This window comes from Micromesistius poutassou (assembly GCF_964030765.1).
Source record: "Micromesistius poutassou genome assembly, chromosome: 10".
Taxonomy (NCBI): Eukaryota; Metazoa; Chordata; class Actinopteri; order Gadiformes; family Gadidae; genus Micromesistius; species Micromesistius poutassou.
The window spans coordinates 10,591,242-10,606,691 of NC_140280.1; the positions used below are offsets into that span (position 1 = coordinate 10,591,242).

At 41.4% G+C, this 15,450-nt stretch overlaps 1 protein-coding gene across 1 annotated transcript in view; it reads right to left on the reverse strand.

The window, feature by feature from the left end:
• pdlim4 (PDZ and LIM domain 4) overlaps positions 1-6,247 on the reverse strand; it is a 31,833-nt gene extending 25,586 nt beyond the window's left edge. Inside the window, exon 1 of the mRNA XM_084474102.1 lies at positions 5,972-6,247. Within this exon, the coding sequence (XP_084330228.1) occupies positions 5,972-6,064 (93 nt within the window). The 5' untranslated portion in view covers positions 6,065-6,247. The remainder of the gene's footprint in view (positions 1-5,971) is intronic.
• Positions 6,248-15,450: the final 9,203 nt, after the last annotated feature.

Consider the following 15,450-nt stretch of genomic DNA (forward strand, 5'->3'; position numbering starts at 1 on the left):
GTGAGTCAAGTCAATAAGTAGTATAGTAGTAATAGTGTATCTAGCTGTCTCTGAGAACTTTATATTATGTGTGTTAGGTGTATGTTGGGTGTGCACATTCAAGCATATATATTTTTTTATATTGAGGAATCTCAACAATGTTATTAATTCAAATTCCAGAGAAGATCCAAGTGAGTATTTAACAAGAAAAGGCATCTGCTTGCTGATAGATGACTTGGGCTGGAAAGCAAAATCATTCAAATGAGAGTGAAATGTCCAGTACCCCAAGTGCATGTTTGATGATCAGCTGGCAAAATGATGTCCTACGATGTTGCACCGAGCCACCACGAGGTGCCCTGACGCCCACAGTATTTGGTGTGTGTGGTTTCAACCGTATTTGTCATGTGTTTGGTGTGTGTGGTTTCAACTGTTTTTTTCTGTTTTCGGCGCATGTGTTCTCAACTGTGTTTGTTCTGTGTTGTCTGTGTGTGTGTGTGGTTTCAACTGTGTTTTTTCTGTTTTTGGTGTGTGTCCTCAACTGTGTCTGTTCTGTGTTTGGGGGTTGTGTGGTTTCAACCGTGTTTGTGCTGTGTTTGGTGTGAGCGGTTTCAATTGTGTTTGTGCGTATGTTCCACAGAGAGAAAGGGGCAGAGAGAGAAAGAGGGAGATGGAGCAAGAGAAAGAGATAGAGATAGAGAGATAGAGAGAGTGAGAGAGAAAGTTAAAGAGGGAGGAGGTGAGATAGTGAGAAAGAGTTGGAGGAAAAATAAAGAGCAAGAGGGAAGAAGGGATTGACAGAGAGAGAAAGAGGGAAGGAAAGATCGAGGAGGGGAGAGAGAATAATGAAAGATAGAGAGTGAATAAACAAAGCCAAAGAGGATCTGTGGGCCCATTCTTGAATGTGTATCTTCATGTAAAATGCTCATTTGCAAGAACAGCCTTTGCTAATTTGCGAGCCTTTGGACCATGCATATTGTGGAGTTGTTACTGTGAGTATCCATCAGTGGGCCTGCATCATCTAAGATGTTTATGGTTATGGTCCCATCAATGTGATGAAAAAAAAGTAACAAACCATTGCAAGTAAACTGTCCTTTTGATACTACAGGAATCACTTCAAACGTTTTTTTTTCTTGATCAGATGAAGTGTGTGTCTCCCGGACGGCGGGCTGCGGCCTCACACATTCCATGGTGCAGAGGACGAATCCTGGCACTCTGCCAAGCAGCCTTTGGTTTGTTTGCTGTTTCCATGTGAGAAACCATGGTCACGACCTTGACGGCGACCACTTCGAATACATTTCCAGGCACTGTGAGCTTCTATCAGTCTCATTGTCACACTTTCCCTCTGCCAAGATGAAAACACAATGGCAGTGCTGTGCTATTTATTAAAATTAACATTTAAACCATTACAGAGTTGGTCTCTCAAAGAAAAATTAATGTGGTCGTTCTTATGCATGTGTATCAGTGCACACTTGCATTTCATAAAAGTATAATTTAGTATCCTCTGCAGCAAACAAGGACGCAGAATCCATATGAGGAATCTAATCATCTCAACCATCAACAGTGCCAATCTGCCTGTTGAACAGAGATTGTTGAACTGCCTCTTTCTGCCTTTAGCATTTATATACATACACGTTCATTTTGCATTTGTCTCTTCAAGGACCATGGAATAGAAGTTAAATCGGAAGCCCTGAGGGAGAAGAAATCTCAATCCCTAAAGGCTTGAACGACTCGACACCCTCAATGACGACAGCAAAATTCTTTGACAGCACCACCCGCCTATTATCTTTTGCTGAATTGGCTGAGTCGCTGCTCGGCTCACAAAAGCCATAATTCTAGCTTAGAGAAAACACGCAGAGAGAAGCTTCAGTCGCCAATTATTGAAAGGAGAAAAATAAGAAATAAATGGACAGAAAAAACAACAATTCAGGTCACATATGTTTTCTCCTGCATGTGCAGATGATTGAATGGATTGAGAGACGCTATGTGAGGCAGAAAATGGTTGGGATGTTAAGGTTGTGCCAGCACTACGGAAGAATGATCATGCAATCTGAGTTCTACTACAAGTACTAAATTACGATTCCCTGTAAACACACGCCCTCGTAAATTCACCACAACGGTGATAAGATCAAAGCATGAGCGTGTAATTTCAATTGGTTGTTGAAACCGCATGGCTTGCTGGCTCACTTAGCAGGTCAAGCAAGGCAATAGCATGGCTTGAGTACTCACCAGGTAGTTAGTGGGTTCCCTGTGGGTCTACCCATTATTAATAACTATGAGGCAAGCTACCATATCCTGATCATATCGTCCCTTCTAGCGTACACAATTTCAGAAGTCACTTTCTTCTCCAAACGGGGGTCCAACAGTGGAGGAGCTGATCCTGGAGGTCTGCAGCTAGACCCTTCTCAAAAAGCAGCCAAAAAAGGGGGCCGATCAAATTTGATAGGATGCCACCAAATGAAGTTAGTGGCACCAGTGCCACAAGTATGAAATTTGAGTCTATAAGCGCTGTCTATATATGGTTATATACTTAGAATGTTTAGAGATACACCGATTGATCGGCCACCGACCCTTATTGGCCTATATACGCCCTAAAAAATGATTGTGCACAAGACCCACCCCCCCTGAGTGTGTGTGGTGATGGCTGGTTTAACCTGTGCACACTGATTTCTCAATGTGCAGCCAGGTGAGGCTGCTTTAACCAGCCACCATCCACACACACACACACACACACACTGATTACTTTATTTGTCAAATCCAAGGGTACTCTGATATTAAAACCCCTGTCACATCTCCATCACAGTGGCTAGTGTGCTAAGCAAGGAACTTATTGAAATGACTAAAATATACAAATAATACACTCTGCTCCTACCCTTTCTTATGCTTCTTTCTGCTCTACTGTCTCCTCCCATCCCATGAACAGATGTATTCCTCTAGGACCTGTTGCTATACAGCCAGGCTAAAGTAATCTACAGCACACTGAAGAGTGTTCAGGGTTGCCGCACACTCCGAATAGGGAATTAGCCACATGGAATTCACTAGCTTACATGATATTTACTGAGCAGTCAAGGTGATTGAGAACAATGGGGAATAGCATTGGGGTCTACTCCCTCCACCTAGGAGACCCTTTGGATACAGAAAGACTATCTCTGAATAATGTGTCTTTCTGAAACACACACACACACTTCCCTTCTTGTGCACTGCGGCTGGATGTGGAATGCAGTGAGAGTGTGACAAGAAAGGGACTTAGGGGGAACTTTATCATTTGTGTTGATGGACTACACTTGATGCCACTGGTCTCCATGGGGATAAGCCAGATCAGGCATAATTAATTAATCTTTTGCTCAGTGTCTTCAAAGAGCATTTGGTTAGGAGTCAGGACTGAAGGTATAATTTCCTTTTCTAATTACATGAATCAAACTTGTTGGGAAATAAAGACAAGTACCTGGAATACATTTGATGTATTACATTATGCTGTTGGCCTGCAACACTGCCTCAGCTATTCACAATGGGGTTACTTTTCTCATTGTTCAACCCCTCCTTTTTAAATTGCTAACAAACCAGGAATGCTGTTGGAACAACTGCTTGGTTCTGAGGAACACAATATATCTGTGGCCTGTTCACAAAAATGTCAGTAGTATTATGGTGGTAAGCAAACTAACATACAACATCAGAGATCATTGAATAGCTAACATATCTATATCTAACACAACCAAAGTCATTGTTTTGATTATCCATCGTACACATACACACACACACACACACACACACACACACCACCAACTTTTTCAAAGTGTGCCGAGCCCATTGCTGCGTTTGTCTTTTTGGGAACGTGGTCTAAAATCAGTGGGAGCGAGCATTAATCCTCCAGGACAAATGACACCCTTGGTTTTCTGCTGAGGCCAGGGCCCTGTAGTTAAAGGGTCGCACTGGGGCCGGGGAACAGGCTACAGCTGAGAACAACACCTGGAATCCCTCAGCGGCACCAAGAAGCTCTGAACGAAAACAAATGTCAACACGCCCCTCCCGAGAACGGCGGTGTTTACCCTGGCAGGATTAAGTATTGGCTACCACCAGCTGCTCTGCTGTTGGCTCTGAAACCACCACGCTCTAATTTTGAGTGATATTTCCGATATTTCTGCATCCTTCATTTTTTTTTTTTTTTGGAAAACATGAATGAATTAGGATTTTATGAACCACTATTCAAGTTAAATGAAAAGTTACATTGTAGGTTTAACCTGTCTTAACAGTGATAGTAGCCTGTACATGACCCAAATGGGTCTGGTAAGCAACGATGATGAGGCTCACTGAGCCTCATCTGGCAGTATAAAGTGCTCTTTTAACCTGCTGTTTTTCAGTTACTTCTAAGGCCTGGGACAAGGCAAATCTGTCTAAACTATGTTATATAGGGGCTGTATACAGCTACGCAAAAAGTCATAAGAATTAGTCTTAGTCCAAATAAGAACAGGTTGCTTGACTATATTCCCAGGGTGCTATGTCCCCCAGATATGTGTGGCACATGATGGGAACATGACAAGGGGTCACCTATGTTCACCTGCTCTTTCCAATCTTCATAATGGGAACCTGAAGGAGATGTACCCCAGCTTTGTATTTGCTTTATATGACATGGGCTGCGATCAATAGGTAGTTTTTGCTTAGGAAAGTTCCTAACTAAATGATATATTCATTCAAAAATAATAAAAAATAATAATTGACATTCATGTCGATAAATATGAGGTTAGGAAAGGACACGTATTTTTTTTTTTACTATTCGACCGCAGAGCTGGTTTATTCAGGGAACTCGTCAAAGGTGTTTTCTGTTCCCCTGCCTTCACTGCTGTATTGCTCTCAATATTATAGGCGTTCCCTTGTCGGAACTTAATAAATGGTTGGACATCTCACTGTCGAAATGTTCAAAACCAATAAAGTGATATTGTTACCATAGAACAGTGTCTTTTTTTTCACCTACAAAATCGTATACAATTTCAATAAAAAACATGATACTATTTATTAATTATTTAAACTTGAAACGGGTCCACCTTTACCCGAACACAATAGAAGTTCAATGAATGTGCGTTATCAGAATATTGAACTTGGGAAGGACCCTGGGAACGTAGGACCTTGGGACCTTAAGACCCTGGGAACACAGCCGCACAACCGAGTACGGAACAATGAGACGGCATGGTAATATTCACCTCCTAACGCTCAGTGTAAGGTGACGAGATTTTTCGATAATTGATTTTCTTTAGATTTGACAAGAAAACGGTATATTGGACACAATGGTTTACTATGATGTATTCTTATATGGTTTACCAATAAAAAACAAGCGAAAGTAGGCTGCTCTAATCATTCCATATTGTATTGTATAGCCTATGATCGGCCTGCTTTATGTTATTACGTCGACCGAAAGACCCCTGCATAGCGGGATCGCATCATAGCCTATCAGATAGACACAAGATTATTCGAATAATTCGAAAATAATATTCATCAGCAAGCGAGAATCTTTGTCACTCCAAAAGGGGGTCAGAGAAGAGCAATTGCGTAGCGGTACACCTCATGACCCTAAAGAGCTCAGCCTACGAGGCGTAGTTAGGTACATGTCAATCAAGCATCCAACTCCCACTCCCACACATTCCTGGTCACAGTCGACGGATTTTTTGACTTAACACTAATATTGATGATAAGTTTATTTCAACTCAAATAGTCAGAACGTTTATTCGCGCATAATTAACTTAAAATCATGAGCATTTTTGGCACTAGCAGAGGCTTCTTTGACTTAATATTACGTAGACCGACCAAACCAAGTAGGACTACAGCCATAGCCTATAGTTTATTTTCTTCTAGGCCAACTTTTGGAAATGGTAAGTTTGTAAGAGGCTATAACATTCTAACCGCATCGCCCATTCGGCAGTGTGACTTTTAAGCATGGCTCGTTGTATGTATCGCAAAAAACCACCGTCCGGAAAATATCACCTTTGTTTTTATACTTACTTACCCTAGAAATAGTTAACGGTGTGCTGAAATCCCGTCCTCCCACAAGGCGAAATCCCCAAGGTGAGGGTCCCTCCAGTGTCACAGTCTGGGGCATGTTCGATTCGCGATTTAGTTTGTAAAGGAACACACGTCCTAGGCAGCCAAGGTCCGAAAATGTAGAAAATGTTATGTTTGGTTTTGTTAAATAACCTTGTCGGCTTTTCCAGCTTCTAGGCAACACTATTTAAGCTGCTAAAAAGTTGAAATAATGAACCGCCTCTTACGTGAGATGAGGGGTTGTGTGTGCACTGCAAAGCCGACAACTCTGTCTGTCTTGCTCACTCTCAGCGAGTGTGGGAGGGACCCGGGGAGCTCGTTAGGCGCTCTGTGTAAGGGCAATGGTGCCTCACTGAACATAACGGGAAAGTTCAGTGGAACTTTCTCAGAAATCACCTTATTAGCATGCACACCACGCACTCAGTAGGCCTGCAATGCAACATACGAGATTTTGTTTGGACTAGACTTGTTCACCTATTCAGCTGATACCTATAGTTGTACTGTCTATCGTAGTAATATCTGCCCTTGTGGCTGTTAACACAGCCACAAGGGCAGATATTGCAGAATATATTCAATAATAACTATTGAACTACAACAAGAGTACACACTAGTGGAGTTTCTCAGTAGAAAATATGTTATTTTCCTAGTTCTGAACAGCACACCATTATGGCGTCACATGTGTGTTACGCTGATTGGCTAAAGGAGTTTAGTCAAAGTATGTCCTCCCGCCCACTGAAATCGATGTGGACGGTCCGTGACTGATCCGTGAGGCGAAACAGAGTGTGAGGTCACTTGATCAGGATGGTCTCCAGGCTCAATAGGTGGGGCATCTGTTGTGAACTGGCACTGAAACAACTGTTGAGGCAGACACTAGAGATGCATCACTGAAAGAAAAATGTAAGTATGACTATGGATCTGTCACATCATTTGACATTTAATTGTTTATTAAGTGTTAAAACTTACAGCTTGCTGTATGACATTTTCTGTATTGACAAAACAATTGGTGTCATATCTGACAAGGTCCATGTCTTATTATGATTTGATGAAACTAAATTTCAAATCCACGTAATGAAAATGTTCATATCCACGTTCATATCCACGTAATGAAAATTTTATTTTCAAAAGAATACATTTAATTCAGTTAGTAATGTCAAGAAAATATGTTTCCAAAGATGTTTCAAATCCCTCATTAGATATATGAAAAGTCACTTATATATCAAATGAACACATCAAAGGGCGGCTCTGAGTGAGATAAGACAATATGAACTGACATATGGGCAGACATTTCAGATATGTCTTCAGATCCCACCACAAATCTATGCATGGGCCCAAACCATATACTGTAACACTTATTGACATATAGGACCTTCTCTGCACACAAACGTTGCGGTGGGTTTTAGTCTGTTTGACTGTATTTTCTAAAGGTTGCTTTCAGTTCAGCTAAAGTAAACCTATAGATGTTCCTCATGTACAGTTATCTCCCCGCGGGCCCCTTAATAGCACTGAGGGTTAGGGTTAGTATTAGCGCTTTTAGCAGTAGTGACTACAGCAGTAGCTGCGTCCACAGTACAACATCACTCCTGGAACCTTTGGGGAACACTTTGGTGAGAACACAAAGTGACTTAGGGGAAACGAGGTGCCCCTGGCACCGCTGGCTCTGGTAAAAGCCTTGTTTTCTCACCTTACAGTACAAACATGCATTATAGAAATAAGCGGCAGGCAGCCAATCAAAGTTAACAAGGTTTGCAGTCAGTAAATATATTGCCCTTAATCCATGAGATAATTGGCTATGGACAAAAAAGCCTTTGTGTGTGTGTGTGTGTGTGTGTGTGTGTGTGTGTGTTACATATGGCTGCCATTTAAATTGTTGTTAATTTCATCTTCTTTCTTCTATACATTTACTAAGTCCCTACCGCTGAAAAATATCCTATACTTGCCATGGAACTTCAAACAGAAAAAAAGGAAAATAGAAAACAAAGGAGCCTATAAGATACTTAACTGTTAGATACACACACACACACACACACACACACACACACACACACACACACACACACACACACACACACACACACACACACACACACACACACAAGACAGGAAATAACCGTGGGTCTGGATTTTTCTTTTTCCTTTGCAGAGGGCTTTTTACCTTCTGCCCTGTGGTCCAGAGTAATTAACCTGCACACAGCTGCCGCAGTGTACCAAGCCTAAGCCCTTTCACAGTGATCTCAACCATTATAAAACCATGAACAGACCCACACTAAGCAACGAGGAGCGACAAATGTGTCCCTGATTGCATACAGGAATTGAATTATCGATCATTATATTATTACATTATATTATAGAATCATTACAGATTTATAGGATAATATTAGCATTCAGTGTGTGATTATCATAATGATGAATACCACGAATTATTTAAATGATCATAGCCTAAAACTGTTTTATTTTTACAAACATTTATTCAAATTTGTTCAATATTGTCCGTCTGCGAGTTCTACCATTTCAATTAATTTCCACACGTCTAAGGAGTTATTCAATTGAATAAGTGCATGGCCTGCCTTGTAGTTATTTGCACCTCTTTGGACACTCTTGTTCTCATCTCTAAAAAACCGCATCATGTCGAAAGGGACATCCTGGTTGCTCTGGTAAACGATCGAGTTCAGTGGCAGCATTTATCGAATTGACTTTCGCGGGTGCGGTAAACGTTCCCATGGTAACAGTGAGCTCCACCAATCAAAGACGTCGTGTTACACTTTAGGTTCGTGGGTGGTACAGTGCTTTTAAATTACATCGCGAAGTATATTTTTCTTAAAACTTTGCTTTAACTTTTTGTTACGACTTATGGCTAATATCAAAACCTCTATAAAGAATATGAATGGGATTTTCACTTCCGGAATCACACCGTTGCGCTCTGCAATAACGTGACGTCAGGCTCTGCAGCGGAAAGTGCGGAAGTGCAGAAGTAGCGCGTCCACGCCGCTTAGGCACGTCCAAAACAAACTGGCCGATGGTGTTTGGTCAGCTGTATCACAATGTCGAGAAGATGCTGTTCACTGTGCAAAAGCAAATGCTCTTTGCATGGACTTCCAAAGGATCACAACTTGAAAAATGAATGGTTGCAATTTATTTATATTTTTTATTTATTTATTTTATTCCGCCTTATTACAACTCAAGCCTTGCGTTGTGTTCGGTTCATTTTCCCGACAATTGCTTCCAGAACCGGGGACAGTACGAAGCAGGTTTTTCGGATCGGTACTCCTTAGAAACGACGCAGTTCCCACTTTGATGGGATATCCAGGATCACAACATGTAAGTATGCTTTATTAGTTGTGGATGCGTTCTGTTTAAAACAAACAAAGTATCTACTAAAGATTGTTGGCTTACAGAGTTGTTGATCGTAGCTGAGCTGTACACCCAGTGCGAAAGTGATTGTGATTGTAATGTTTTGGTTCAACTTGGTTCCTATTGCGATCCATTTTGACGTTACTCAAAGTGTGTGTGTGTGTGTGTGTGTGTGTGTGTGTGTGTGTGTGTGTGTGTGTGTGTGTGTGTGTGTGTGTGTGATCTGCTGATTTTACAGGAACCCAGTTCCCAACACTTCTTCACTCAAGCCCCGTTCCATGATGTAGGATGCCAAACGGACCCTCCTCTAACCGCCTCAGTGGGCCCACAGAGGGAATCACCAAAGATGGTGTCGGTCCGCACACAGCTGTCCAGGGGTACAGTGAGGGATCACGGGATCACGTGAGAAGCAAAGGTATATAAGTCGGGCGTTTTCCTATAAAGGTTTGGATATCATATGTAGTGCTGACTTTTAATGATGTTGTTTACCAAAATATATATATTTTCTTCCCTTTTCTAAATAGGAACCCAGGCAACGGTGGGTTGTCTCAGCGTGGGCACCAAAACCATGTCTGGTTGACACGGTTACGGTAGCATCTCCCGCTGTCATCCACAGTAAAGGGCCAAGGATTCAGTCACAGCAAAAGAGTTTGTGAAGGAGGAAGCGGGAGACTTTTCTGCAGTTTCAAGCTGAACTGGTTGACTCATCCTGATTCTGTTACAGAGGAATCCGAAATATCGTAAGTTTCATATTTGTACGACATGACTGACTTATTAGCAGAGATGAGAAAAGTAGAGGGAGTTGGAAAGCTAATCCAAAAATGTCTTCTATCTTTTGTTTTATATTAGGTTTGGATCTACGTCCAGGTACGATGACCGAAAGTCAGTCGTGCTGCTTGTTAACAGATGAGAAAGGAAATTGAAGAAGTGTTATCCATCTGGAAGTGACAAAAGAAAGAGAAAAAAATGGCACCATATGCCATGACATCTAAGATTCTTTATGACAATATGTACCAATATGTGTTTTGCAAATGTAAACATTTTAAATAAAATAATTTATATAATTCGATTTTGTGCATTTTTCGATGGTGTCACATTGTTTATAACATAATGTTTATGAACACTGGGATTATTTTGCCTAGGGCCCCATGAGACTCTAGAATAGCCACTGCCCAGTACTTTGTTTTGTAAAGCTGCCTCAGAGCTGCCTCTGCCCCGGTTTGACACCTGTCCGGTGTGCAAAACAAAGTGTGAGGTCCAGCAAAGACGGACAGACTAATCAATCAGCATGGCAGAAACGAATGACTCCAGACGGTGGCAGAGCCAGCCCATTGTAAGTACTACACAAGTACTACAGAAATACAATACATGCAGATACATAGTACGTGTTTATCTTTCCTGAATGTATTCTGGTGGATTGCAGATGGGAGAAATCCATTTAAAAACATATAAACTAGCCGAAAACACTTCTGGCCCCAATCTGTATGGAGTATGAAGAATCTGTATGAACAAACACTGTAATGTATGTAATGTATTGACAGAAAGATATGTGCTGGGCCTGATGTGAAAAATATTTTGTCACTTGCAATCCTGAGGGAGTGCATTAAGTCTCTGTGCTGACCGACAGACGCTCTGTGAAACCACATCCTAAGGCATACACACTTAAGAGAATACAAGATAGAAGATGGTGTGTGCATAGTTAAATACTTGTGTGTGGGTTTGATATGGAAAGAAGGCATGCACCCTTTACTTGCAAGGCAGCTGTATTTGCAAGATCACGATCACACGAGAATCAATCTTGCTAGGCTTCAAGTTATGTGTTTCTGGCAATCAGCATCCCCAAAAAGCATGGTCATAAGGCCCAACTTCAACTCTTACCCTTTGACATTTGCAGTAGATGACTCCCCCCCCCCCCCCCCCCTCCCCCTCCAAATGTAGGATTCAGCCGCAGCGTATGAAAACACTTGCAACATCTGGGACAGCTTAACCTTGCCTAAACAAATGGGCAGAGACATGGAGATGGCAGTTCTCTACAGTTATAATTTAATCTTGAGACACTTTGAAACATGGGGACTCTGAAAACTCCACCACCAAGCCGGCAGCATTTTTGTGTTCTTATGATACCATTGTAAAACAGATTCTCAAATAATGCTACAGACATAGGATGACATAGAAAACATTACTGTAGTTTATGAATGTATTGTCATCCTTTGAATAACCCTTGATATGCCATACATTCAGTTCTTTGAAGTGTTATTAAATCATTTTTTTTATTATCACAGCTTCACAGCTTGTTTCAGGCTTTCGGCTATGGAGCTTAATTTCACTGTTAAGTATTCGAAGAGAGAGAGAGAAAGAGAGAGAGAGAGATATAATTAGCTTCTACTGCCTCCTAGAGGTAATATAATGTGTGAAATGTCATTTAACCTTGGACATATTAGAGGACTCCACCTGAGCAAGAAACTACAATGGGACTGACTTGGCACTTCTCATCCCCTCTGATTTAGTTCTGTGGAGGGAGGAGACACTGAGGGAACTAAATTATATTTAGGGAGGCCTGGGATGAAAGAGAGTGAGAGTGAGAAAAATAGAGAGAGAGATAATTAGCTTCTACTGCCTCCTAGAGGTAATATAATGTTGTGTGAAATGTGACTAATTTCTATATAATTTCTATCTAAAATTATTTATGTTTCTGAACTTTCAGGAACCACACCCAAATGTTTACACCTGAATGTTCACACCTGCACACACCTACATTCACAAACAAACAGCACAACTTACCTGTGATACCATACTGATACATACAATGACATACATACCTCATGTCATGTCACGTGAATAAAATAAATAATCGTTAAGCATAATCAAACCGAATCAGCTGCATTTCTCTGACCTGAACTACTAGCTCATGTGTTACACTTACATATACATTTGTGACTCATCCGTACATTCTACTCACTACTGATACAATACTCTCCACCCCCCTTCATTTATATATAGGTTTGTTTAGATAGAATACAATAATCAATTGGCACTTTACCCTTACTGTGCTCCCCTCTTTATCACCGGCTTTCAGCTGTTTTGTGACAGTTTTTCTCTACTCTGGTACTGTAACATGTCATTATATGTTCAATACTAATTACTTCTACTTAATTACTGCTAATATTTTTAACATCAGAATTCCTAATTAATCTGGAAAGTAAAATATAATGATTGAGGTACACATTTCAATTTTTCAATGATTAAGACATGTGCTTTAAATGGAAATATGCTGCCAGAGTGCATAAAAAAGCATCATGTAGAGCTTGTTCATGACTTCTCCCACCTTATTCACTGTGATTCCAAGGCCTCATCATGTCTTGTTTGTCTCTGCATTCTGTAAACCAACAGAGTCTCTGTCTGTAGGTTAGGAACACCATTTCTAACAAGAAAGCATGGTTTGTTTATTGTTCAAAAGGCATCTAGGTGTATGATTTATGCAATGATTTCTGTAGGAATAGGTGACATGACACATGGGTATCACCTAACGGCATTGTGGTTTATGAAAGGCGTTGGTTTCCCGTTTCCAGCCCAAACCTCTTTGTTACAACACTGGATCTGTTCTGGTTCTGCATGCTTACCGGGGGTCTTCCGTTCCAGCCTCTGCACACTGAAGACATCAGAAGGCTTTGGAGACTGCGGTTCTGTGGATGCTCAGCTTGAGTGGGTGAGCCACTCGTCCTTGTTGGGCCACCCATCCTGTTGCAGTTTGTTGGTGGGTGAGAAAAGGGGAAAAAAACATAGTGCCTTAATGCAGCCTACGCTCCACAGGGTAATAACCCTCAGTTTAGCGGATGAGTTATCAAGCTTGATGATTTCTCTCCCACACTGTTTGAGTGGGCCAAGGATGAAAGGTTATTCATTATGTCCTGTGTGTGCGTTGTTGACTGAACTAAGGATTTCAGATGTAGTGACCAGCTATTTGGGAGATTTGCTGCCCAGGCAAGAGCCATTCTAAGGGCGCAGCTGTCTTTTGAGTTCCCCAAGGTTTGCACTCAATAAGAGGAGTCTCCTCTTCCTGGGGCCTCTTCAGGTTGAGGGCCTAGGTAGAGGGCCTAGGCCTATGTGAGGCGGTGTGCTGGAGCTGTGGGATCACAGAATTCAACACGTTTAACTTTATAAAAAGATAATAGACATCCAAGCATATAGTAGGACAAACGATATATGTATATGCATGCCAGCTTTTGAAGTTTTGCAGATTTGGAACTCTTTTCCTGATTGAAAAAAGGCCCTCCCAAAGAGCCAGGCATGTGATTTGGCCCTCCTAAAAGAAACTTTAGGGAACGCAAGCTTCCTTTTTTTCTAAAGTCTTTTTTCTAAAGTCCCTCTTTTACTTTGACATGTTCTTGTCCGTGGTTTTCATTGGAAATCTCACTACTGCGAGCTACTTTAGCATTTTGTCTAGAAATGTAACGCGCATGAACTAACTTTGTTATGATTGGCCAGTGAACCCAGTCTCGGAATAGCCTGGCTCCGCCCACCCACCTACTTCCGCCCAAATTTCATTTTCCCTTCAGTAGTCAGTCTGGGGCTGGGGCTTGTTAGTGGGATTTTGCCCGAACAAATTTCTGTGTGACCAATCAGCGAACAGAGGAAGTGGCTGAGAACGATGACGTCGAAGTAGCGACGTATTGTCAATGACAAGACCCAGCCTCGACAGTTGACTGCAAACATTATCTCTGTCCTTACTATCGAATATTAATGTAGAATTTGTAATTGTTCCTTGAACTCTAAAATTAGATGAACAAAACCTGCAGCTATCGTTGACAGAAATCTTCACGCTTCATCTTGTTTTGTTTGTGTACACAGCCTGCGAATGCGTAGTTTCCGGCCGGTCCCGGCGCATGACAAACGTCACGACCAAACGCTATTGCGATTGGTTATGGCAGATCCAGAGTGGCACTGGGCAGATCCAATAGTTTTAAACTTCAACAGACACCCGCCTCCAAGTGAGTGAACGTTTGCCAATTACAGCAGTTCCAGACCTTCTGTACAAATGAAATGAAGTACGATGGTCTGGTAGCACCAGGCTAGTCTCGGAACGCTCACGCAGCACAATAGACCTCTGAAGAATAAGTCCCGCCTCCGAGGCTCCCGGTTCCCTCGATCAAATGTCTATGGGAAATAACATGGGTTTTTTGAATGACCGTACATAGCAAACTCTGTAGGTGACGAAGAAGTAAAAGCTGCATCACGTTTTGAACTACACACATTTTCCATCTAGTTTCGACTGGCTTTTTGGAATGTCTGTGCCGTTAAAATAGCATTTATAATCGTTTACTACTTTAACGGCACTGACAATCCAAAAAGCCAGTCGAAACTAGATGGATAATGTGTGTAGTTCCTGATTGACAGGCGCACTGATAGGGATGGTGTCGTGCCAATGTAATTACCTGATGTAAAGTGTGTAGGCCTACCCTAGCTTCCAAACAGTGGTATGTCCCTGGCCCTGGGAGCGCGCGTGAACAGGAGGAGCTATAGGCCTACCACGCTTCGATTTCACCTACACATGTGGATTGATTGTTTAATTCACCGTTTTAATAGTTTAGTTTAGTTTTAGTAGTTTTATCAACGAGGTTTTGCAAAGCAACACATGGCTCAGCCATCAAAATAAATTATTTTATTCCACTGTACGTGTGGTCAAACATTGCATTATTAATTGTGAACTAAATGTCTAACTCTAGGTGATCAAATGTTTTTTCCAAAAATAATTGGACAAAGTTATAATGTAGCCTACCATAGTCTATTACTTGGCTATCATATGACCTTGTTTGGAAGCTAGGGACACACTTCCTTGGCACAACTATATATACTATAACTATATATATGTAGTAAAATTCAAATGGAAATGCAATTTGCAATTCAAATGGAAATGCAATTTGCAATTCAATAAGTCATTACATTATGCAATTGACAATTCATTATGCAATTTAATAATGTAGCCTAATCTAGAGGAGTAGCGGGATGCAGGGTCCGGAAATTACGAGCAAGTGACGTAGTTCCCGCCCAGACGCGATTGGCTGATACGTTTCGCAAAACATTTTGCAAAACGATTTG